At 47.4% G+C, this 24,475-nt stretch overlaps 2 protein-coding genes across 6 annotated transcripts in view; one reads left to right on the top strand and one right to left on the bottom strand.

The window, feature by feature from the left end:
- The first annotated feature begins 127 nt into the window (after positions 1 to 127).
- Positions 128 to 8,280, top strand: NKX6-2 (NK6 homeobox 2). 2 transcript variants are annotated; one of them, XM_081912843.1, is made up of 3 exons: positions 128 to 1,252; positions 2,173 to 2,340; positions 6,360 to 8,280. In XM_081912843.1, exons 1-3 carry the CDS (start codon positions 820 to 822, stop codon positions 6,728 to 6,730), a joined length of 972 nt encoding a protein of 323 aa, XP_081768969.1. In that variant the 5' UTR covers positions 128 to 819; the 3' UTR covers positions 6,731 to 8,280. The 2 variants fall into 2 exon arrangements, with proteins under 2 accessions (XP_081768969.1, XP_081768970.1); XM_081912844.1 differs by having other exon boundaries at positions 140 to 1,252; positions 2,168 to 2,340; positions 6,360 to 6,736.
- A 10,436-nt stretch (positions 8,281 to 18,716) lies between these two features.
- The window catches only part of INPP5A (inositol polyphosphate-5-phosphatase A), a 227,122-nt gene continuing 221,363 nt past the window's right edge, over positions 18,717 to 24,475 (bottom strand). For 2 of the 4 annotated variants that reach the window (XM_081912811.1, XM_081912813.1), the window contains 3 exons: positions 22,652 to 22,720; positions 20,951 to 20,987; positions 18,717 to 20,682 (listed from right to left, as the gene is read on the bottom strand). In XM_081912811.1, the coding sequence (XP_081768937.1) occupies positions 20,633 to 20,682; positions 20,951 to 20,987; positions 22,652 to 22,720 (156 nt within the window). In that variant the 3' untranslated portion in view covers positions 18,717 to 20,632. Of the gene's footprint in view, positions 20,683 to 20,896; positions 20,988 to 22,651; positions 22,721 to 24,475 lie in introns of all 4 variants that reach the window. The other 2 variants (XM_081912812.1, XM_081912814.1) reach the window with 1 other exon arrangement.

The raw sequence follows: 24,475 nt of genomic DNA, 5'->3' as shown, positions 1-24,475 counted from the left end.
CCGCCGCGCGCCCTCCTCCCCCCGCCCCGCCCCTTCCAGCACACACTTCCATGACGCGCATGCAAAGCGGGCAGACCGGAATGCCCGTCCATTGGCCAATAGCAGCGGCCTCGGAAGAGAGCGCCACCAATCCGAGAGCTCGGCTGGCAGGTGCCTGCGAGGTTATCAGCGCATCTTGTCCCGACTCCGGGACTCCAAGCGCTCGAGTCCATTTCACCGGGAGGGAAAACTCCTTGCTTTGGGAAGAACGAAATAAAAAAGCATTTATTTGATTTTTTTGGAAGGGGGGGAGGGGAGAAGAAAAAAAAGAGGAAAATATAAATATATACATATATATACTCCAGCACCAATTCCCGATCTTCGAGAGGACTTCCAAATTTGGGAGAATTCCCCCCACCCCAAAAAAAGTTATTTCCTAAAATTAAAAGCTTGCAAAGAAGAAAACTGAGCCGCCGAGATTGGCGTTGTCGTGGCTGGTTTTTCCGCCGAGGCTTTGCGGCCGGCCCGCCTTCCTTCTCCCTCCCCTTCTTGGCCGCAGAACTTCCCGCCGGGAGTTGCTGCGGCTGAAGCCGCCCTCCAGCGAAGGACCCGCGGCCGCCGAGCGCTCCCGCCGGCGCTTAGGAGAACCGGAGCAAAACTTTGCAGCGGCCTTGCGGGCGAATTCCCGCCAAAAACAGGAACGGAGGAGGAGGAGGAGGAGAAGGCGAAGTCTGGTTTCTGCGGCTCCCCGGGAGTCGGCGAGGCGGCGGACTCCTGCCCGGCCCTCGGGGCCGCCTTCCCCGCTCCCGCTCGGCCTCGCCCGCCCCTTGATGCCCGCCAATGTTAGCCGTGGGGCAGATGGAGGCTAACCGCCCGCCGGGCGCCTTCGTGCTGAGCAGCGCCCCGCTGGCGGCGCTGCACAACATGGCCGAGATGAAGACGTCGCTCTTCCCCTACGCCCTGCAGAGCCCGGCCGGCTTCAAGGCGCCCTCGCTGGGCGGACTCAACGCGCAGATCCCGCTGGGGACCCCGCACGGCATCAGCGACATCCTGGGCAGGCCCGTGGCCGCCGCCGCCGCCGCCAGCAGCCTCCTCACCGGCCTGCCTCGCCTCAACGGGCTGGCCGGGGCCGCCGCGGCCGGGATGTACTTCAACCCGGCGGCCGTGTCCCGCTACCCGAAGCCCCTGGCCGAGCTGCCCGGCAGGCCGCCCATCTTCTGGCCCGGAGTCATGCAGGGGGCGCCCTGGAGGGACCCCCGGCTCGCCTGTCCCGGTAAGAAGGCGGCGGGGGGGGGCGAGGAGCCGGGGCTGGGAGGGGGGAGGGGAGGATCGCTGCAAAAAAAGGAGATTCCTTTTAAAATTCTCCAGTCCTCAAAATTAGAGGTGCCAATGCCCGGCCCATCAAGCCCTGCGCTCATTAGGAGAGACCGGGTGGAACAGCACTCTGCACATGCTCGGAGGTGCCTCTTTTCCCTCTATCGCTTCGCAAGTTGCACGACTGGGCTCTGGGTGCAGGCAACAGGTGCTAGGGCGCATTCCCGGGAAAAGAGGCGAGCAAACAGGTCCAGATGGATTGGTTTGGTGAGCCCTAGGCGGATGGGCAGAGCGAGGTGTGCTGGGGGGGCTCCTTCTTTTCTGCCCGAGCGGCTCCAGGGCTCGGGTCCCAGATAAAGAGGCAGCGAGTTTCACTTAGGGAGAAGGGGTGGCTCATTGAAAGAGAGTGAGCCAGCGCCGTGATCTGCAACCTCAAAAAAGGACGCTTCCACTTGGCTGGTGTTTTGATGTCTGGAAATGAAAGCGGCAAGGATCGGTTTCCTGAAGGCCAGCCGAAACTAGCCAGGTCGCCTTCGGGAAACTGATGGAGCAGCTCGACGGTCTTGCGTGGCCCCGATCGCGCCTCCACAACGACCCGCTGGTTTTTGTTTTGTTTTAAACTCTCCCTTGACGTTGCATCTCCTGCAGGCTAGCTGGTGACAAAGTTTTCCTGCTGGGCCCGAGCTCTGCGGCTGCTCTCGGGAAAGGGCGGGTTGGATTTGCGGCGGCATTTCAGGTTGCTAGTCCGCATGAGATCCGCCGAGGAAGTTTCTGCCCGGCGCGCACAAAAGGCTTTGGGGTCCAGGAGTTGTTGTTTTTCCTCGGCGCTTGACGGGGCTCTTTCTCTCCCTCCGCTCCCTCGTCCTCTCTCCAGCCCAGGCTGGGATGGTTTTGGACAAGGACGGCAAGAAGAAACACTCGCGGCCGACTTTCTCAGGGCAGCAAATCTTCGCTTTGGAGAAAACCTTCGAGCAAACCAAGTACTTGGCAGGACCCGAGAGAGCCCGCCTCGCCTACTCGCTGGGAATGACGGAGAGTCAAGTCAAGGTAAGGAGCCCTCCGTTGCCGGTCGCCTCGACGGTCAGCAGCATCTCGGTTGCCCGAGGCTCCGGTGGCAAAAAAACATATTTGCGGTGCAATGTTAAGCATGTCTGCTCAGAAGTGTGACCCTTTTTCCTTGGCACTTTTACTCCCAGACAAGTAGAAATACGAATAAACAGTCCTGTACTGTATTCAACTCTTTCCCCTCAGAATAAGTCCCTCAGAACTCAAAGTGGGTAGGCTTACTTCTGAGTAGGCACTTATAAGGTTGCACTGGGAAGAGTGCTGGCGCCGAAGGGGAGCTGGTTTCAGAGGGACTAGCAGTCCCAGTCTGCGGCAAGTTTACTTAGAAGTAAATTCCTCCCAGTTCAGTGGGGCTTCACTCCCCAGCAAAGTGGCTGTGCCTCTATGCGCCTTCTCTTGGAGGTAAATAAATGAGTTCAGAATATGTGGGGTTAAGAACTGAAGTGCTGAGAAACAGCCCAAGTGCTAAGAAACAGCCCGTGGCTATTAGCCTTGTCGAGCCCGCTAAAGCTTGTTCCATTTTACACAGCTTTACTGTTTACTGTATCTGATAGATTTAGTGTCTTCCCTCTACCAAAATAAAAATCTTAATAATTCAAATTATTTTTAAAAGTTGTAATTATGATAAGCCAAAGACAATGAATTTAAACCTTGTGGCTCCTCAGCCCTAAGCATGTTCGCTTACAAATAAACTGGCATCAGCTGATCTGCGTCCTCTTTAAGGGATCTTCTGGAGTTATTCCGAAGGTCAGAGAGATGAGCAAGCTGATCCCAAATATGGCAGGAAATGCCACTATTCAATCCGTTTCCTTCCTAGAAAGAATGTATAAGGTTGCACCGAAAATTAATTTATTAAGGTTGTGGATGGATTATAAAATGTGTTTGCAAGGGATTGGGGGCTGTATTCTGCCTTTAAAAAGGCAATACACTTTAAAAGCATAAGTTGTTTTTAATGTAGAGTTGAAACAATATTTATAGCCAAGGCATTTCTTGCTCTTTAACACACACACCGCTACTTTCCTCATCATTAGTTGAAATCTGATTCAATCATAATAGAGTGACTTTTGAATGAGAAACAGTGAACTCAGCCTGGTTTACTTCTGAGTAGACACGTGTAGGACTGCACTGCAAAATTGTTTAACATGGGGGTGGATCATTCTTTGGTCAATGTGGGGGGGCTTACAAACTCATGATCTTATAAGTTTATGGAAAACGTGGGATTTTTAAAAAAGATTATCAGCAGATAGTTTTCTGATTTTATCACAAGGAATTCTGCATTTCGATTGAGAAGCAATTTCAGTTTTTAAAAGTGCATTGCATTCAGTGGATCTTACTCTTTTAGGATTGTTATCTTAGTTCCCATCATGGCTTTCATTGGGGTCCCAGTGTCTTATTTGAGCAGTTCATTTGTCAGCAGTTTCCCATGAAATAACATCCTCAGATGCTGGCTTTCCTACTGTTCTCGAAGGCCAGTAATAAAACCTCAATATAACCAGACAAATGTCTCCTGTCAAGACCCCCCCGTGCTTTTATGAGGCCTAAAAATTGGCTTTCTATACCATATTTCTGTACAATTGAAGCTGGAACATGATTCACGTTCACTCCTCAGTGGGTTTTGCAGGATTTGATCTACTTTCCCACAAGTAATACTCCCCCCCTTTTTTCATGCAAAAGTGGCTAGATTTAAATGCCATTCAGAAATTTCTGGATTCAGGAGAGAGTCACACCTTCCTTGTTAAGGCCTGATTTGGCTTACATGAAAGTAAGCCTTTTTGGGGTTTGGTGTCATTTACATCCCAGTATGTACGAAGGGAATGAAATCAGCTGCCCTAACAGCACAATCCTCTGTACTAAGCAATAAGTCCCATTGAGTTTAGTGGGGTTTGCTTCTAGATAAACAGGGTGGAGGCAGCCATTAAAGGACACTGAGCATTAACTTAGCTCAGAGCATGACTTAAAGAGAACCTGCTTGAAAGCCACCTGCCGCTGAAGTTGAGGTCTGGGCTGAGAAATCCAGGGGTGTGAATTAGGACTGGGGATGCTTTTGGGGCAGGGATCCAATAGGATGCAAAGTGATGGGATAGCATAAGATGCAGATGAGGACAGGATTCCGGAGATCTGTGTCTTTGGGAATGGTTAGCTACCAAGGTGGCTAGTGTTTTTGTGTGTGTGTGTGTGTGTGTGCGCGCGCGCGCGCGCCCTGGTTTTGCAGATATGGATCATGAGCTTAGTGTGGGGCGTTGAACTGCATGCAGATAAAGAATATAGGATGGGTATAGATGCCTGCGTGTGCCTTCCTTTGGCCAAGCCAGAACAGAGTCAAATGAAATTGCCTACATTCAGCCAATATTTATTTACAGGATTTTTTACCCTCTATCCCACCAAAAAACAAACAAACCCCCAACCCAAATCAATACTAAGTGGATTGCAACCCAGAGGCTATCAAAAAGGCCGTGATGGAAAAGGAAAATAAGACTGAGTGGGAGTAGGGGAAAAGCAAGCTTCAGAACTAGTTCTGAGTTCCAAAGTTTGTACAGTTCTTTCTGGCAGGGAGAAAGGAAACCCCGCTCCCTACAGCTGCTCCTCTTCTGGCCGACAGATGGGGCCACCATTGTCTTCCCTTCTCCAATGCTAGTGGGTTGGGATTCTAAGATTTTAGGAGTGAATGGGACATCTGGGTGGTCAAGGAGTTGCCCTCCAGGTTTCCTGGAAGTAAGCACCTAATGGGGCAGCATCCCTGTGAAAAGTCATCTGGGAGTGACGGGGTTTACTTCCAGGTAGACGTGGTTTGGCTTCCTTAGCAAGTACTGTACTTCGTTAGTAATTCTTCCCTGTTCCAATGTGTTTACTATCACAACATGTTTGGTTCATTTTGTTCAGCAAGCCCAGAGTACATTCTGAATAAGAAGGTGATGAGATGGTAGGATAAGGGCTTTGCAGAATTTCATCCCAAGCTCATGAAGGTGGGAGGAAGCTCCATTTCAATGAAAATATCTTGTGTACACTCACATTATTTTGACAAGTAGTTTACATGAAACTTTAGGGCTTCCTTTTTGTAAAGTTCTGCTGATGAGCAACTTATTTATAGCCAAGGAGTGATTTCCCCAGTAACCCTTCCTGCTTTGCCCAACCATGATTACTTAGAAGTCTCACTTACTTCAACGGTTATTATTAGTATTACATTTATATCTCACTTTTCCTCCCAACAAGCCCGAGGTGGCCTATATGCTCCCCCTAGTTTATCCTCAAGATAATTTTGTGAGGTAGATTAGGATGAGAAAGTGTGACTGGTCAAGTAGGGGATCTGAATCTTGGTCTCCCAAATCCCATAGGATTGTAGCCTTAATTATGTTTCTCTTAATTATGTTTCAGGTTAAAGTGGGGTTTGTAATTCGAGTTAAGTGACCATATAAACACAAAGGATTCACCCTGTTTTGTATAAGTCAAGGGCAGTTACTCTTTGAGCATCAGCATGGCCCAAGTGGGGACCAGGGCCTGTGCACTCTGAAGATTTATTTGATGGTGTTTATTTTCCACCTTTTTCTCTAAGGAGTCCCAAGCCCCAGCCCTTATGCTCATAGCTATCAACGTTTCCTTTTTTCAAAGGGAAATTCCCTTTTCCCGAATAGGATTCCTCGCAAGAAAAGGGAAAAGTCGACAGCTATGCCTATGCTTCTGCCCCTCATCATTCAATCCCCACAACAATCCTGCGAGGCAGTGACTGGCCCAAGGTCGCCCAGTGAATTTAATGTCTGGTGGGGGTTTTGAACCCTGGTCTCTCAGGTCCTAGTCCGATACTCTAACCACTGCGCAGCACTGCTTCTCGTGGTGGTCACCCCGATTGTTTCTCTTGCGGATCGGGGTTGGGTTGTTGTTGTTTTTAAACCTTTGTGACTTGCGCCCTGGAGAGACGCGTGACCAAAGATGTGCGTGTGTTTTTGTCTTCCCCTCTTTCTTTCTTTCTGTCTCTCCCTCTCCCTCTCTCCGGCTCCGCGTGGCAGGTGTGGTTCCAGAACCGGAGGACGAAGTGGCGGAAGCGGCATGCGGCCGAGATGGCGTCGGCCAAGAAGAAGCACGACTCGGAGACGGAGAAGCTGAAGGAGAGCTCGGAGAACGAGGACGACGACGAGTACAACAAGCCTCTCGACCCCAACTCGGACGACGAGAAGATCACGCGGCTCCTCAAGAAGCACAAGGCGGCCGCTGCAGCCGCCGCCGCCGCGGTGTCGTCGGGCCCGCTGGCCCTGCTCAGCCCCTGCAGCAACGCCTCGGAGCCGTCGTGACTGCGGCCGTGCCTTGCCTCGCCCTCGCCCGCCCCGCCGCCCCCTCTCGCCTGCCCGACCCTCCCGTCCTCTCCGGCCAAGCAGGGTAGCCGCCGACGCCGCCAGCCCCAGCCAGCCTCGGGACTGGCCGCCGCGACGTCTTGTACAGCCCGCCACGTATGGGGGGGAATAGCGTGTGTGTATATATATTTCGGACAGAATTAAGTTATGGGAACCGAGGAGCAGCGCCCCTTTGCTCTCCGACGGGGCGCACTCTCCAAGCGCACAGCCGCGTCGCTCGCACAGGAAGGAAGGAAACCAAACACACACACAAACCGCAAGAAAAGCTTTCCAACTTTTATGGGTAACTCGACCCTGGTTTATTTTCCATTTCCAACCCACCCACCCCACCCTCTTTTACCCCCATTCTACATTTGGAAACAAAACAGCCGCCATGATGCCCAACCGACCCCTATCCCGATTAGCGTAAAAATGGAAACTGCTGAGAGCAAATGGACTTTGGGGAAGGGGAAGCCAAATCATCTGATCTTAAAAGCAGGCGCCCCTGGAAAATGTAGCTCCATCCAAATAGAAAAAGACTCTGCTGCTCAGTTCAGCTGCGATCCTCAGCCTGCTCACTAGGAGGTAAGTCCCATTGAACTCAGTAGGGCTTACTTTTGAGTAAACGTTGTTATGCGGAGCGATTTTCTTCGACAGCAGACCTAAACGCACTCATACGAGGGAGGAAGCCCCATTGAACTCAATAGGACTTTATTCATCAGGATCCTGCTGTAAAGGTTGCATGCAATTTTATGCAAACTGACTAGAGTAAGGGCCCCTGAATAGGATCTAGTTCTGAGCAACTTGTTTGGGATTGCACTGTTATTTTGGAGTTAATGTGTTTAGGATTGTGCTGCTAAAGTGCTTAGGATTGGGTTATCTCCTGATGCAGCTTTCTTACTTGACAGTCATCCCCCCTGGGGCTTACTTCTGCGTAAAAATGGCTAAGATTGGGTGGAGCTGTGGATGAAGAACAGGCATATTTCCTTTAAAGTAGGTTCCACTGAGTTCAGTGGGATTCATTCTGTAGTAACCATGCTTAGGGTGGCAGCCTTAGTTTTCAATGGAGCTTAGTAGTTCCCAGTCACATCCCTATCCTACGCACACTTGGAAATACACTTTCATTTTAAATCAGAGGAACTGACTGGGAAATAAATGAGCTTCTGATGGGGGTGGAATTATTTGTACTCAGGACGGCTGCCTTTTTGTTGTTGTTAATACTTGCCACCCACAGCAACCCCTTCTCCCCCTTCTGTGGTAGCTCTCCTGCTCCTAACAATCAAGATTTTGTTACTGTTTTGTATATGGGTCCCCGATTCCAACTCAGCCGCTTTGTATATAGGAAATTGCAGATTTTTTTTGTGATGTATATTTCTAGTGTAAAAAAAAAAAAGCAGTTTTCTCGCCTCTTTTGTTTTGGGGTTTGGATGCTTTCGTTTATCTTCCCTTTCCTTTGAATTTCTTTTTTTTCTTTTCTAAAGAGAATAAGGGAGAAAGAACTGCATTACTTGATTTTCGGTTGGCTCCAAACTCTTACAGTTGGAAAGACTTTGTATAAATCAATAAATTATTTAACAAGCTTCTCCTCTGGACAATTTCAGCCTTTGGGTGTGGTGGTATAACAACTTCCTTGGAGTTTTGTCTCTCTCTGTCCTCTTGTTTGGAACTAGTATCTTCTTCACTTATTCTTTTATTAAGAGTTTTTTTAAAAATCTGGTCAGTTTCTATGTATGTATTCTACACAAGCAGAACCATACTTGACTTAGTAAAGGGCACTACCCCATAACAGAAGTCGGTTGCAAAAACTAGAATACTATTTCCACTCCTGGACTGGTTTGAATAGGTAACAAGGGTATTCAATTCAGAAGCAACTCCCACTGATTTTCAGTGGCACGTATTTCCAAGTCAGGCTGAGATACTGATTTATTTATCATTCACGGGAGTTTCACGATTGACTTCAGTGGGAACTGGATTGCATCCCAGGCGCAGTTGTAATCTGCATGTTAAGTGGGGTTTGGTAGGCCTAAAATATATATAATAAAAATGCTTTTCTGGGAGCAAGATTGCAAAGGCATTGCTTTGCTACGGAAGGAAACATTTCTAGGCCAGAAAGGGACGGGTAATAATTTCAGGGCTAGCAACTTTTTCTACCAGGCCTTTCACAGCTGTAGTGACAAGCAGAGATGCAGTCTCACTTCAGATGCTGGAAAAAGCTTTACCCACTGATAACAGCTTCAGTCTCTTAACTATCTGGTACAACAGGTGATGCTTCTATTGCACCATTCGTGTTTTTTCTTAAAGCCACAGTGTCTTAAGCCATTTGCTCTCAGGAAGTATTGCCTGTCTTGTGGTGCTCTGGTTCAGAAGCTTCCTCTATGGAACTGAGTCACACAGCAACACAATCCATGTAGGGATTTCAGAGTGCCTGAGCTAGATTGCAGTAGATTATGCTCCCAAGTCTGTATTGGCCAGCTGAAAAAAGCTTCCTCTGTTGAATATCTCTGTGTTTTGCAGCTGTTAAAGACACAGGAGCCATTAAAAAGGTGCCCCCTCCACTTGGTTCTTTAAATCAAATTTGAATACCTAAATGTGGTTGGGGTTACCCAGCACCCCCCTTTTGTCAGGGGGTGCACCAGTAGTAAGAATCAACTAAAATTTCAGGGATCTGCAAATAGCGGCTGAAGGAAAGGGCATTTGCAGAAATGACTTGTAGATTGCACCTAGTACTCTTCGATGGCACCTCAGCTTCTGCTTTGCAAAACTGCAGTTCACAAGTGAAACTTGCCATGCTGTAAAGGTTGCTGCCATTGGTTCCTCCAGCTAGTGTGCAAGGCCATGTGGAGAAAGTGTGCAGGTCTGTGGCAATCATACAGTGCTTCCAGTCAAATGGAAAACACAAGCAAGTGACCAAAAGTGGTTGAAATGTGAATGTGAACTGCTCTTTTTGCAGTGCTTCCAGCCAGTTTTGATGCAGTTGCTTGTAAATGTAAAGGTCAGCACAGTGGTACCTCGGGTTAAATACGCTTCAGGTTACATACGCTTCAGGTTACAGACTCCGCTAACCCAGAAATAGTACCTCGGGTTAAGAACTTTGCTTCAGGATGAGAACAGAAATCGTGCAGCAGTGGCGCGGCAGCAACGGGAGGCCCCATTAGCTAAAGTGGTCTTCAGGTTAAGAGCAGTTTCAGATTAAGAACGGACCTCCGGAACGAATTAAGTACATAATCAGAGGTACCACTGTACTTTGTACAGGCGCACAAATAGCACAGGAGAAGCAAAGCTAAAAGATGGTTTAAGTCTGCATTCCTACACTTACTTACTACACTGCTTCTTCTCGAGCAGACATGCACAGGAGTATAGAACCTTAATGGAAAGATCCAGGGTCTCAGCTTGTTTAGAAAGGCCTGAAGTTGCTCTGAAGGGCAGGAAGAGGTTAGTCCTGCTTTGGCAACTCAGAAAATAAAGTTTGGCCTTTCATTGTGAATGAACCTAAGTCCCAAGTGAGCATATACATATAGAGCTGGAGTGTGAGGCTGGCAGGGCTGTCCATTCATTTATTTTAGGGAAGCAGGAATGGTCCAGAACCTCTTGAGCGTGTGATGCACAGTCTCAGTGATGGTGCCCACTAATAATAATCTAAATGCATAACAACGTGATACTCCTTTCCCCAGTTCCCCAATTCTGTTGCCTGAGTTGGTCATCTCGCCCTTCCTGCAGAAAAAGGATGCAGAACAAGATATTTCTGCAAAGTCAAACCCTGCCCTTCAACATGTTCAAAACTGCAAATGCAAAAATGCAGCCTATTTTAAGAATTATATTTTTATACCTCAGGATCGCTATAGTGTAATGTTATCAACCCAAGATGATCACCCGCTTTTTTCAAAGCAAGGAAATTTGTTCCTTTGGCCTATGTTTTGCAGACATAGGCACCTGTGAATATAATTTTACTTCGTTTTGGAAATTTTCATACTGCTGGGCAATCTTATTCTGATGGCTTACGGAAAAAAGAATAAAATAATTTAAAATAGACAGGCAAGCAAAAGTAAAAATACTCAAAAGTAGCATAAATCAGTCTGCAGGTTTGCGGAAATAAAAAGCTCTTTGCCTGGCACCCAAAAGCTTGTCACGTACAGCTCTTTCCCAGGTGAATGTTTCTGGGGAAATAATTCCACATCGGGGGAGCCACCACTCAGAAGACCCTCTCTCTGGTAGTCACTCACCTCTGATAGTGGAGGCACCACAAAGACCAACCGTTGAAGGCTTTAATATATCGTTAGGTGCATAAGATAGTATCTTGGTCCTAAGCTATGAAGGTCAAAAGCAGCATTTTGAACTGCTTGCAGTCTGAAACATGGATCTTTCTCTGTGTGTTTGTCCCTCCCTTTAATGGCAACCCTACCAGTTGGTTGTGTTCTGCCCATCATAAATAAAATAATAATAATAATAATAATAATAATAATAATAATAATAATAATTCTCAAGACTAGGCTAAGCCCAACAAAGTTCTCGTCCAAGCCAGCTACTCTGAGATCCCTATAACAGGGAAGGCTTAGCTGGAAGCCAGCCCGAAGTTTTCAACTAAAAGGTGGCAGTTTACCCTGAACACTCCTAGCTAAAATGTGGCCCTAAATTCTTAAGGGAAATGGAAGACTCCCCTCCCCTGCCTGCCCCTTTGTTCATGAGAGCCCTTTTGAGAATGGAGCCTCTGCATCCATTGAGGCTTTCTACAGCCAAGTTGTGAACCTCTTCAGGGTTGCAGGCATATAAATCAAGATTGCTTAACCCCAATGAGGCTTCCGTTAAGACCCTGTAACCAGCCTGTGATATATGAGAAGGAAGGGGACAGATAATGTATTTTCCTCCCTGTGCATATTTATGAGTGAGGTGCAGATTTCATCTGTGTTAGTGGCTATGAATATGGACTCAGGAAGTGGCCATTATCCTGGTTTCACTGACAAGGGTATGATTCTCTCGAAGTCAAACAGAGTCTCAGACAAAAGGATCAGCCTCCCCGCTTAAGATTTTATAAACAAGATGAATGCCCTCCAGAATATTCAAGTTATTTAACTGGAAGCTCTTTTGTAGCCCCAGAATTATAGAATAAGTAAACTGATGGAACTTTGTGAAATAAATCAGCACCACACAGTGATCTGTGCATGGTGTGCTGGTCACGCATTTCCATTCCTCATGCCCTTAATTCAGATGTGAAACCTCACACTGGCTAGAATATAAATTTTGATTTAAAACTGGTTTTCTTTCACTTTCCATCCCACTTTCACAATCTTCAGAAGTGATGTGTTCCAGACTTAATGCACGTTTACCTAGGACTAAATCCCACTGCGCTGAATGGGAAGGGGCATAGCTCAGTGATACAACCTCATATTTTGCATGCAAAAGGTAGCAGGTTAAATTTTCCAGTATCTCCAGGTTGAGGGGGGGGATGACACTGTCTGAAACTCTGATAACCTGATGTCAGTCAGTGTAGTGTAGACGTATCAAACTAGATGAACCAATGGACTGATTTTCCTGTGTTTCTATGGATAGGATGGAAGCTGTTTTTCATGTAAACTGCAAAATTGGATTGCATGAAAAAGTATTTTTTAAACACCGGATCCTAGAGCTGATTCCAGGAATGAGAGGTCAATCCTGCAAAGACATTGCACCCCTGACCAGAAAATCCTTTCAACCCAAATGTCTCCAAACTGATGTTGGACGCTGGCCTGCTCCCCTGAGCACTGCTCCCCTGGGAACTGATGAAGTGGGAAATGCAGTCTGCACATGCTAAGAAACACTTTTATATCATCCTATGCGCAATACTGAGACCTTGCATTAACAATATATATTCAGTCCTAGGGTCCCAAAGCACTGACAAAACTGTGGGTAACTTACAACATGAGAAAGACATTCCGATTTGGTTCCTAGGGTTGCTAGTAGTCCAGTGACAGGAGCTAATCCGAAAAACACTTAACACTTAACACTGAAGTAAGACTATTGACTTCAGCAGCAAAAATGCAACAGAAACTTGTTAAATCAAGTTGTGGAATGCACCTTTGGGATCCTAAACCTAAATACTCTTACACACACCTGTATACAAATTAAATCTATGTACATAGCCACTGACTTGCCTAAATGTGCTTGGGAACTTTCTTGTGGGCCCTCTTTAACTTAAATGGAGCTGACAATTGCAAGCATCTGGTTCCCCTGCCCATCCAAATGAGAAATATATATATGTATTGGAAGAACTACATATCCTTTGGAAAAAGGAGAGACGTTCACAACTTTGGTTGCTGGAAATTAGACACTTGGTCAAAACAGGAAACCAGACGACAGCCTGCAGTTTAGAACTCTGAATTGGATTTTGCTAAAATAAGATCTAAGGATCCCTTCCCTATGATGTTTCTGTAGTTGCCTCCAAAGGCCTGGGAGCCGCTGCCCCTTCTGGAAAAGCCATGCTATTGGCGTTGGAGGCCGTGTGAGCGAGCGAAAGAATTCCCCTACACCCAGGGCCAATGGGGGGGGGGTTGGCGAGTCTAGATCGGAGTTTGTCTCTTCCCTTCCCCTCCCAGCACAGTTGGAACAGGCCAACCGAGGCACACGGCTCAAATGGGTTGTTCCAAGTGGGGGAATTGGGGGGGGGGGGAGAGGGAATGGAACGGTGGGAAGCAAAAAAAAAAACCCCACAAAAAACTTTCACCCGGACTCTAAAGCCTCAACCGGTTGCCCGGTTCCTCGGCTTGCCTACGGTGCATGGAGGGGCACTTTCGCTAGCCTGCCCTAAGCGAAGGATGCTTCCCGCTCCGAAACAGGACCACCCCCTTTTACGGTCCTGCTGTTAAAGCAGAAGGGAGGGACCCTAACTGAATGGTAGACTGGAGCCCACGCTTTTTGCCTGCGCGAGGTCCCAGGGCCAGCTCAGCTCCTGAGATCTCCTCTGCAAAAGGGCTCAGGTGGCAGGTGAGGGGATGGGATGGGGGAAAGGGACCCTGCCGGACAAATGGTGTAATAAGGCACGTGAAAATGCTCTGGCACAGAAAAGCAGTGATGGTGGGGAAGCTGCACCTGTTGAATGACTGTTGTGCCAGAAAACTTTTTTTTTTTAAATGAAGGCAATGGGATTGCAATGCTTATTTAAAACATTTATACCTCAGCTTTCAGTTTGCCAGGATGGCATCTAATAACACAAGACACAGTATTAGGACATCTATTTTTAAAACACGCAAAATAGAATGCAGCTAGGGGATTTACAATCACATATTTTTTCCAATGTCTTTTTTTTTATTAAATATTTTCCTGATTTACAAAAGTGTTTACAATGAACTCTCGCAGCCCACAGCAGCCTAGTAGGGTCGTCCACTCAGCTCCTTCCAAGGAAAAGCCACTTCTGCCCGGGATTGCTGCATACACACGATACCTTTAAAGCACATTCGAAACACAGCCTCACCCGCAAAGAATTCTGGGTACTGTAGTTCGCCTTTCTTAGAGTTACAGATCCCAGCAGCCCTTTACAAACTACAGCGCCCAGGGTTCTTTGGGAGGGAATAAGGGGGGCTTGAAATGCACCGCGTGTTCGCAGCCAGCGTTTGCAGCTGGGAGTTCATGTTTTTAAACGGGCATGTAATTAAGGCGTTCGAAGCAAACCCTTAAAACCGGAGCTGCCAGGCGAAGGAGGTGGATGTGAATTGGCTGCTCTCTGGCAGGTTCCCGGGCGGCACAGAATTCTTCGGCAGTCGTCCATTTTCTTCAGCTACAGGACGCGCGAGCCAACTCCAGAATTGCTTATTAGATCCAAGAGCCACAGAATAAGACAGGTGAGTCTGATCTATATCATCCCTTTTCCTGAGCAGACCAAAGTGGTGGGCAGCCTGTCCAGCTATGGAGGCTGGCTTGAGGCGAACTAATGCACGAGTTTTGAAGGACCGTGATCTGTACCCAATGTCTCGAACTGAGCAATAGCGCACTTAAAAAAGCAGAAAATAAGACTGGGGAGGATAGGGACTGCCCTCCTCTTCCTCAATGTATCCAGGCTGCAATCCTGGGAGCAGGCCCCACTGAATTCAGCAAAGCTTGGTTCCCATTAGACGTGATTAGCATTGCGCGGGTGCTTTAGGAAGTCTCTGACTGAAGTAGAAATTAATGCCAGCATCGCAGCCTTACAGTGCAAGCCTAAGTGGCTAGTCAGAAGCCAGCCCTGCTGAGTTAAGTGGGATTCACTCCCAGGTAAGGAAATATAGGGTTGCAGTCTTAATTCCTGTTCAAATCAACGGATACCCTCATTATCTTGTGACTTTTGCATATCTGTCTGATAAATCTCCGGTAAATCCGGATCACAATTCGGAATCCCATTTTAACATACTTCACTGCTCGCGTTCTATAAGGGCATGGCGCTGGGTTCCTAGCAAATGGGAAAGGCTCAGGCTATTAAGATCTTGAACGGCGACCGGAAATGTACTTACTCGTGAGTAAGGTTCATGGATCTAATTATTAACCACTGAACCACTGAATTATTAATCACTAAACTGAGTGGAACTTTCTCCCAAGCAAGGGTGTATAGGATCGCAGCCTTTTTTGTTTCACTGCATTTGGGAAAGAGAAAGAGACATCTATAGGTTCACACGTAATGCGAGATCTCTTTGACAACTGGCTTTTGGTGCCATTGTCCCAAAAAGCCAGTTTTTGATAAAGCAACTGCTTCTTGAGTCTTGGATGCTCCGGATTGAACAGTTCCTTTGCGCTCTCCTCCCCTGACGAGCCTAAATGCAGCTGCTTTGTTTCACAAGCTCCTAGCCGGCAAGTTCGCAGGAGAAGGGCTGCTCATTCCTAGCCTGAATTGCATAAGCGGCGGTTTTAATGAAAGAGACATAGAAAACTTTGCGCGAGGGTATAATTAATAATTTCCTACCCACACACCCTTTGGAAAACAACTGACATGGAAATCAAATATGCTTGCTTTACACTGGGCTTACTCTGATTAACAGATGGTTCGCACGTATACGGACTCTTGTTGATTTCGCCGCCTGCGATTACTTTCAGCTGAATGTGGAAACTGACATGGAGCGCAGTATGGGCTAGATCCGGAGTCAGTCAGTTTGAACTCCGCTTCTGTTGAAATCAATCGAAGCCTTAACTCCCAGTTAGCTGGATTCAGTAGGACTGACTTCTGAGTAGACACGGTTAGGTTTGCAGCCTGCATTGAGCTGAACTCGGGTTCCACTGAAATATATTGGGAAACATTAGTCTGCTACTGATTTCTTCAGGATTCCTTTGGATCCAACCCCGATATGTGCGAGTTTACTTAGGGTGCAAATGTTTTCAGTGGTCTTTCCACCCTAGCAAATCAAAGATTTGCTTCCCCCACCCCTTGGTTGAAGGGAAGACGGAGCGACTTAGGAAATTGTGTGTGTGTGTGTTGGCTTAGCCCCATCTCTTATAAAAGGGTGAACTCCTTACTCGGGCGAAATCCCACGTAGATCCATAGGTAGCCTACCTCTCCCCTCCCCCCGTAAACGGTTCCGGAATAACAGAGGGGAAAGGGGAAGAGGGCAGTGGATTTATGAGGACGTTCTACATTCTCCCGATGAACAGAACACGTAGGAAAAAGGAAAATAACGAGTGACAGGTTGTTCTTGAATATGCTCCTTTTTAAAAAAGTTGATCTGCATTTGTTTTAAAAACGCGTGCCTCCGTCTGCTCGTGTGCAGCTAGTTTACTAGGACCTGGAGCAGAGCGAAGTTCGTTTTGGATGGGAACGAGGCTCAGCTCAGAATAGTGGCCAAATCACACTTGTTGGCGCGCCTAGTGATGCGATCTGTGCGGTGGGGAGGGGCGGGACTCAATGGGCTGACCCTGATGTAAATTACCCAGTTACCTCTTGACACCACACTCGCTGGTTTAACCGTTTGGAGGCATCCCACGAAAGAAGCACGATCGTGCCTTTTCCTCGCCGAGAGCCAGGATCGGGTCCTCTTAGGTGACGTTCCTCCTCCATCTGCGCCTCTCTTTGAAAGTTTCAACCCAGTTCCCTTAATTATAAAGACAGAAAAATGCTAGAACTCTTGCAGGAGCGCCTTCTTAGGACCCAGAGTTTTTTAAAAAAGTATTTTCCCTGGGCTTCGACTCGACCTTCCTCAACGTCAGAGAATGTCCGCGATTTAATTGGTTGGAAGGGTTGACCCCAATATCTTCTCAGAGAACTCGCTACCCTCTGCCCAGCTGACTTGGCCCGAAGTCCAGGCGGCCATGTATTGGGACCTGCAATCGGTTTTGCAGATGCAGCACGACTGGGTTTATCGATCCATCCGGATTGTATTGCGGGTGTTGGCGGACTTGGTTCGCTTATTCCATTTATAGACTACCATTTCCTTCAAGGAGCTCAAGGTGGTGTGGCGCATGGGTCTTCCACCCCCCGCCAATTTTATATTCACAATAACCCCGTGAGGTAGGCTAGGCTGCAAGATAGTAACTGGCCCAAGGTCGTCCAGTGAGCTTCATCCCCAAGTGGCGATTTGAACCCTGGCCTCCTAGGTCCAGCACTCTAACCATCACACCACACTGGCTCTCAACAGACTATGCAAGGGCTGAGAATTAGTTATATATACGTATATATTTATTGTATCCCAACGAAGATCAAAGCAAGCTCCCCGCAGGTTTCAGATGACTCAACCAGCTGCTTTCTAGACACGTGGTCGTGCAAGAAAGAAACCAGGCACTTGATCTTATGATGCTCCGGTGACCCTAATTTAAATGGGAACCGCTTGAGAATGGGAAAGGGGAAGGGTTTTCTGCCGAGAACAGGATGATCTTAGAGATGGAGACTCTGCAGGTGCCCAGGAATTCTGCAGGATCCTCCTTATGACACGTAGGGATCTCACCCATTTTCTAAAGGAAGCGTTGTCCTGTAACCCTTCCCTAAAGCGGGGCGAGGGAGCAGCGACCATGATTAAAACTGGCTTCTACCTGTAACCTCTTAAAAGGACTGCCAGCTCTCCAAGCAAGTTTTGCAGCACCTGCTAGGGATGTGTTCTCAGTAGGACGGACGGTGGGAAGAACTCCCCAATCAGAGATGCAGCTTTAAATAGCTCCCCTGCTCCCAGGGCATTTAATATGGGCATGATCTTGATGGGATAGCCCAAGCCCCTTAACTAAATGCTTATTACGGACGCGGGTTTATTGTTTTTGTTTTGCTCTTCTCTCTCCCGAGGACCTTACGCGCGTCGACTGAGAAGTCTTATCCTGTTCCAAGTTACTTCCGCGTAAAGGATTGCGCTGCGCCCCCCCCCCAGTACTTAGGTTGTCACCTTTCATAGGAGCCAACCACGAAGCCCCCACAATAAAATATTTGATCCCCCCCAATTTTTTGATAGGCATTCCCTTTCAAATGCTGTGCGTACTGTGTCATGTGATAGATTATGCGGTGCGAGGCTTATTTTATTCAAGTTGGCACCCCAGACACTTTGTTTACCTCGGCTTCGAAGCTGGCGAAGGCGTGTCGCGTTGATGAACATCACTAGGGCCCGCAGCCCAAGTTGAAACTGGTTTACTCGGGAGTGAGCTTCATTGAGTTCCCTGGAGTTTGCGCCTAGATAAGTATTGCGCCTTATTTCCGTGCGTTTGGGTGTGAGAACAGCCTCATCCAACCGGGTGTCCTCTAGACGGTTTTAGTCGAAAATATCCGAAGGGCAAACATTGGAAATAATTGCTTCCCTTTTCTCTTGGCCCCAAAACAACGCCCCTCCCGCAATACCTCGTCTGAACCTAATCTTTCTGGAACATTTAAGTTTAGCCGGACAATCCGGTCTTGGCCCTGGAGCCCACGGGGCGATGACCTGTGATCAGGGTATGTCTGAGCATGTACAGAAGCCCAGTCTCTCCCCTCGGCCATCGACACCCTTGGCGTTGGAGGTTGAGAGAGAGAGACGCTTGGACCCCAGACGTTTGGAAATGCAGCTTTGCGCTCTCCCCGCTTTTCCTGAACCATTTCTCTTGCAATAGCAACGCCGATAGGAAGAGAGGCAAAACCCCAAGAGACACACAGCCGTCTTCACCATGATCAGTTTTATTGCTTGAGAACCAGAATGCTCATTTCAAAGTGAACAGGCAAACATTACAAACTTTCTCCCAATCCCCGCGTAGTTTCTCTCCTCCAGCCTTACACGGGTCTGTACGGATACCAGATTTGGGGGTGAGGGGAGAGCGTGTGTGCATCAGTGACAGTACCCAGCGATGGGGAGGTTACTCTGATTTTATCGGGGAGGGTTCCTCCTCCTCCCTTGCTACGCGTGGGATTGATTTACACACCCACATCCCCAAGGCAGCCTCCCGCAGCTCCCGCCATTGCCCGGTCCCTGAACTCGGTAGTGTTCTAAATTAAATCAATAAAGCCCTCCGCTTGTGTTTCATCAACAGGCTCGCTAATCGCCTTTTAATGCTTTATGGGGAGAGGTGTGAGCTGAGAGAAATTGGGGGGGGGTGCTGGGAAGAGCTCCAATCAGAGTGAAGATTTCCAGACTCTTCCCCCCCCCAAATTCCCCCCTACCTTAGCCATACTCAAAAATTGCTACCTGACTGGGGCTGAACTGCCTTTTTTGGAACCTTCTTCCTATCTTCAGCTAGAATACTTGGCACCAGAATTTGCTGCATAAATATGTGACGACAGTTGGCAGATGATGAGTGAGGTTTCTGGCTCTCTTCATATATAAGTACTGTATATACACACACACACACAGGTGAAAGAAGCCCCTTGGTTGGGCTGGCAACTGGGGGAAGCTTGGAAGTGGGTCTCTCTGCTTGGCATTGGGCTCCATGGGGGTGGCAGGTGTCCCAAAGGACGCCTCCAGGCTCCACCCCAAATCCCATTGTCTGCAACTCTGAGTAAGTAGGTGTAGGGCTGCTGTAAGGCCTACTCACACTTACTTCCAAGTAAACACACTCAGGATTGGGGTATTAAGTCTACTTTCAGATCAAAGTAAATGTGTTTCAGGATTGGGTATCAGTGGGGAGAGATACTTTTTTTCCCTCCACCTGGATCCTAACAACACATCATTGTTTTTGGAAATTAAAACCTACTTGGGGAAAACCCAGTGGGATTTACTGCCCCTTGACTAGTCTGGGCTGGTGGTGGGGAGGAGGAGGAGGAAAGGCTATTTTGTAGCAGGAAAGACAAACAGTTTGTAATTATAAATTATTATTTCTATATCTGTGTATATATATCTCTATACACACTCACATACAAATATATAAATATATACACTTATAGAAAGCAGCTGCTGTTGTGTGATTCAAAAAACCATGGAACATGGCAGTATAGTAAATAACATGAGAAAACAAAACAAAAAAGTCTATAAAAATGACCAGGACAGAACAAAAAAACCCACCCTGCAACCCTCCCCCCCCCACTTCAAAAAAATCACAGGGACCATAAATCTTGGTTAACATACAATAATAACACACCAGGACTTCTATACAAGGCAAATGTACAAAATCCCAACCTTGCTTGAAGCTAGAGAAGGGTGATGAAAATTGATTGTTTCTAAATGTTGAATATTATATATATTATATATAATTTCACATTGACAGACTTTAAAAAAAGAAGGAAGCAGAGTGAAGTCTAAAACACAGTACATCGCGGCAAACTAGGTTTTTGTTTTTGTTTTGGCAACCAGATTGTGGCATAATATATGCATCTCCATATAAAAATAAAAAACAAAACAAAATCCACAATTGATGTCACAGGAATATTTACGAGAGGGTGAGGTATGAGAGGTTTTTCTCTCTTTTTTTACTTGGGGCTCTAAAGCCCAGACTCCAAAGAAAATAGTGTATGATCAACAGCCTAAAATAAAATAATAACCATAACATTAAAAACAATAACGTGGCACGCTGGACTCCGGAGGATGAATAGAGCTGTCACGGTATAAGCGATGGGATGCATCTCAAGTCCTTCCTCTTCCTCCTCACTACAAGGAGCTTTCTCGAAAGATCTTCTCGTTTCGGAGGCATCTTTTCCCTGTTTGCAGAATTGATTGGCAGCTGATTTTTTTTTCTATTTACTTTAACAGACTAAAAATTAAACAAGCAAATAAAATAAAAAAGGCCCCATCAGAAAATATGGGGGCCGGAAGGGAATAAATAATAATAATAATAATATTTTTTTTAAAAACGCGAAAGCAAAGAGGGGAGAGAGGAAGGAGGTAAGGAAAAAAATCTAATGTGATATTTACCACCACTACATCACTGCACGACACAACACTTGTGCACATTGGCAATAGGTTTACCTGCCCCCGCGGCTATTCGGAAGGACAGGAACACGGGCTGGAAGGAGGGAGAGAAAAAAGAGGTTAGAAGGTGGAGCCCAAGCAGTCATCGACGCCGCCTCCCCGCGCCCCAAGCCAAGCAATAGGGTCTCTGTCGTCGCAGGCACCCCGGCTTCCCCCTCCCCGATTCCCTCCCGCTTTGCTTCTCATGGGGAACACCGGCTGGGTCGTCCTCCGCCTCCTGGAAGAGCCACGCGCGTCTTCCTTGGACCCGCCCCGAGCTCGTGCGTCTTTTCCCGGGGAGTAACCCCACTGCCTTACGCGCACCAAAGCAAGAGTTGACGCCTGTTTGAAGCCGCGGGCTCCAGGCCTCGGCAGCGAATCTCGCTGCAGTCGAAATCAAGCAGCCCGCCTCGTCGAACGCAGGCTTACTTTAGAGTAGGATCGGGCGGCTTTTTCGGAGCGAGCGCCCCGTTACCGGGCTGACCTGCAGCCCCCGACTTTTAACCAGGTTTACTCAGGTCCATTGATTGCCATAGTAATAGTAATCAATTGCCATCGATTATTTTCAGATTTGTATGTAAAACTGGGGCGGCGCCAGCGGTCCCCCTCTCCCGCCAAGAACCTCATTTTTACATCGGATGACAAACTAAATATACTCTTTCTGGTTAGCTAAAAAACTTAGGTCCTTCTATATATATCCAAATATCAGTTCAAACACAGGGATGGATGTTCCTTGCCCAAAGGGGGCGATTCTTACACTCTGGGATATCTAGGCTGCCCTCCTACACGCACCCGGAGTGCAGTGCGTTACCTCGGAGTAAGTGCCTTTGAACGCATTGGCGCGTCCCTCTGCGTAGGATTGCGCTAGTGCAGGTCTCGCTAGCTGGATTCGAGGAAACGCGTCTTTTAAGACCGCAGGCTTAAGTAGCCATTAATGGGTTGACGTGTATCTCGAGAAGCGAGATCCGCCCAGGGAAATCAGGCCTGAAGCCTCCTCCTGCTCTGTCCGTTTCTGAACGCACAGCCCACTCCAACGAAACCGAAGCGGCGTGGCTTTCGGATCCCTGACTCTGGCACCCGGGAAGCGAAGCCTCACCGTTTGCTCGGAGCGCGCTTCCAAGGGCGCGTCAGGCTGCTTTTACGCACCTTTGGAGTCGGATACTATCCGCTCTGAGGCAACGTGATTAGGCGGACTGCTAGGGATCGGGGCGTTGAGGGCTCGGGGTACTTGCTAACCTGCTGGTAGCGGTAGGTCCTCATTTTCGGATTTTAAAAGTGTGTCTAAGCGGGGAAGTTTATTTCAATAGTTTTCATACCCGGACCAGAAAATAAAAACGCAAGGGTCTTTCAGATCCGGGGTCCCCTTAACGCCAGGACACTGAACTTCACGCTCTTGATCTTGCCCCTCCCCTTTGAATCTCAACTCGCCCCCAAGGCACAGAAAACTCCGAAAAACGGACGCCTGTCGCCGCGCTCTACTTCCTACACGTGGGTTTCAACTTCTGATCGTTTGGTAGCGCCTTCCAGGCTCCCCAGCTCCCGTTTTCTAACCCGATCCTACGCACGTTTGCTGGAAAAAACCAGCCCAATACTGATCCATGGGACTCCTTCCAAGCAAGACGGCATCTCTCCTGCAAAGAGCCCCCGCCGCCCCACCCACGCCCCCTTGGCCCGCCACAGACACGCGTTCATGCAGCTGTCAGGATGGGACGCGCTTACCTTGTGGTCCCCCATGCAGACATTTGGTCCAATATGGTCGTACACCACTTGCTTCTCATCGTTTTCTGACTAGGGTAAAAAGATAAAAAGAAGCCCATAGTTCGGAGAGGCTTTGCACCGAGAATGCAAAGTCGCAGGTATGTAAATGTACACAGCAGCCAAGGGGAGCAGCTACACACATCGACATCCGGGAATAAGGGCCGTTAAAATCAATAGATCTCTCTGACAAGGAAATGTATTCAGAATCCTTGTACCGTTGCGCCCCCCCCTTAAATGTTACTTCTTTAGGCACAGATGGGGAAAGCCAGCTGGGTGAATGCCAACTTCACATATATGCAAAGAATTGCAAGATCTGCTCCTAGGCATTATTAACTCACAACACATGCCTTTCTAGGAACACAATAACTCTTACCCTACTTAGGCAACAGGCCTAGACTCACTTACTCAAGAGTAAACCTCACAGAATTGGCTGAGACTTAATTCTCAGTAGACACGTGGGGCTGAGTAAACTGTATTTGGAAAAATTTCAAAATGCAGCCACTGTAATTCTGATGACTTTAGCCGGAAAGGTCTCCTTTTATTAGATTGTCATTGCACTGCAAGCAATTCCTACTTTCGCATTCCGTATCCCTGTTGTTGTGCTACTAATACATAGCCAAAGCCCAGCACATTTAAATGCCACTTATTTCAAGTGAGGACAATGAACGTGAATTAACTCCTGTTAAAAAACAGGCCTTAAAAATGCTCAGCTTTGGCTTTCTCAGGTCAGTAGTCAGAAACAAACCTTCAAGGATGCAGCTGCCAATAGTGCTCTAGAAGGGGTGTTAGCGGATTGGAAGCTGTTCCTCAATTGCTACTGTGGGTCCAAATATTAAAGGGAGCACTTCTTTCAGTACCAACCTGCTCAAAGAGAGCCAGGCAACCATCCTATGTGTTCAGTCTTTAGAGGGGCATCATGTATTGAGTGATGAAAAGTGAGGGCCTACTTTGTGATAGCACCCTGACTGTGGAATACGCCCCAGAGGAAGGTAAGCCTAGTGTCGACACTGTACTCTTTTCAGTGCCAAGTTAAAACCAGGCATTTTAGATTATTATATCTTTACTTGTTTGTTATTTTTATTGTAGCTTTGTTTCTTTTATTGTGGCTTTGTCTTCACAATGGTTTTTTTATTTTGTTTTGATAATTTTAAAGTTTGTTTGCTTGCTGCCCTGAAGTCTTTTTTGAACAAAGAATAGTATGTATGTTGTGTGTATATAAAAACAAACTTTTTGGTTTACACTGGCCAATTACTTAACCAGTTATTTTTTAAAAAAATAATAATCTGTATTTTGATGCAGGGTTACTCTGCTTCTGCATTAATGAAGACTGGTTTCTCTTAGCTAGCTACCAAAGGCTGTAATCTGACATACAACCAGTGGGATTCCCTACAGCAGGAACGGTGAACCTGTGGCCTTCCAGATGTTGTTGGACTCCAATTCCTATCAGCTTCAGTCAATGTGATTATTGGATGATGGCAGTTGTAGTCCGGCAACAGTTTCCTCCATTCCTGTACTGTAATCTTTGGGTTGTAAGGCTGAAATCCTCACCTGCTTTCCTGGGAATAAACCCCATTGAACTTAATGGGACTTAGTTCTGAGCAGGCATGGGCAGACTCATGCTATAACTCATAGACACCCCAGTTCCTAACCACATTTATGGGGCAGGAAATCACAACTAAACTAAATGCAACTTCTAGGCCGGTTTTAAATTGGGGGTTTTCTACACAACACTTCAGTCAACATCCTTAGGCTACTCCTAAACTGAAGGTACTTGTCAGTCTTCAC

The sequence above is a fragment of the Podarcis melisellensis genome, assembly GCF_964234715.1.
Source record: "Podarcis melisellensis genome assembly, chromosome: 5".
NCBI classification, from domain to species: Eukaryota; Metazoa; Chordata; class Lepidosauria; order Squamata; family Lacertidae; genus Podarcis; species Podarcis melisellensis.
This window is presented reverse-complemented; position numbering and strand designations above follow the sequence as displayed.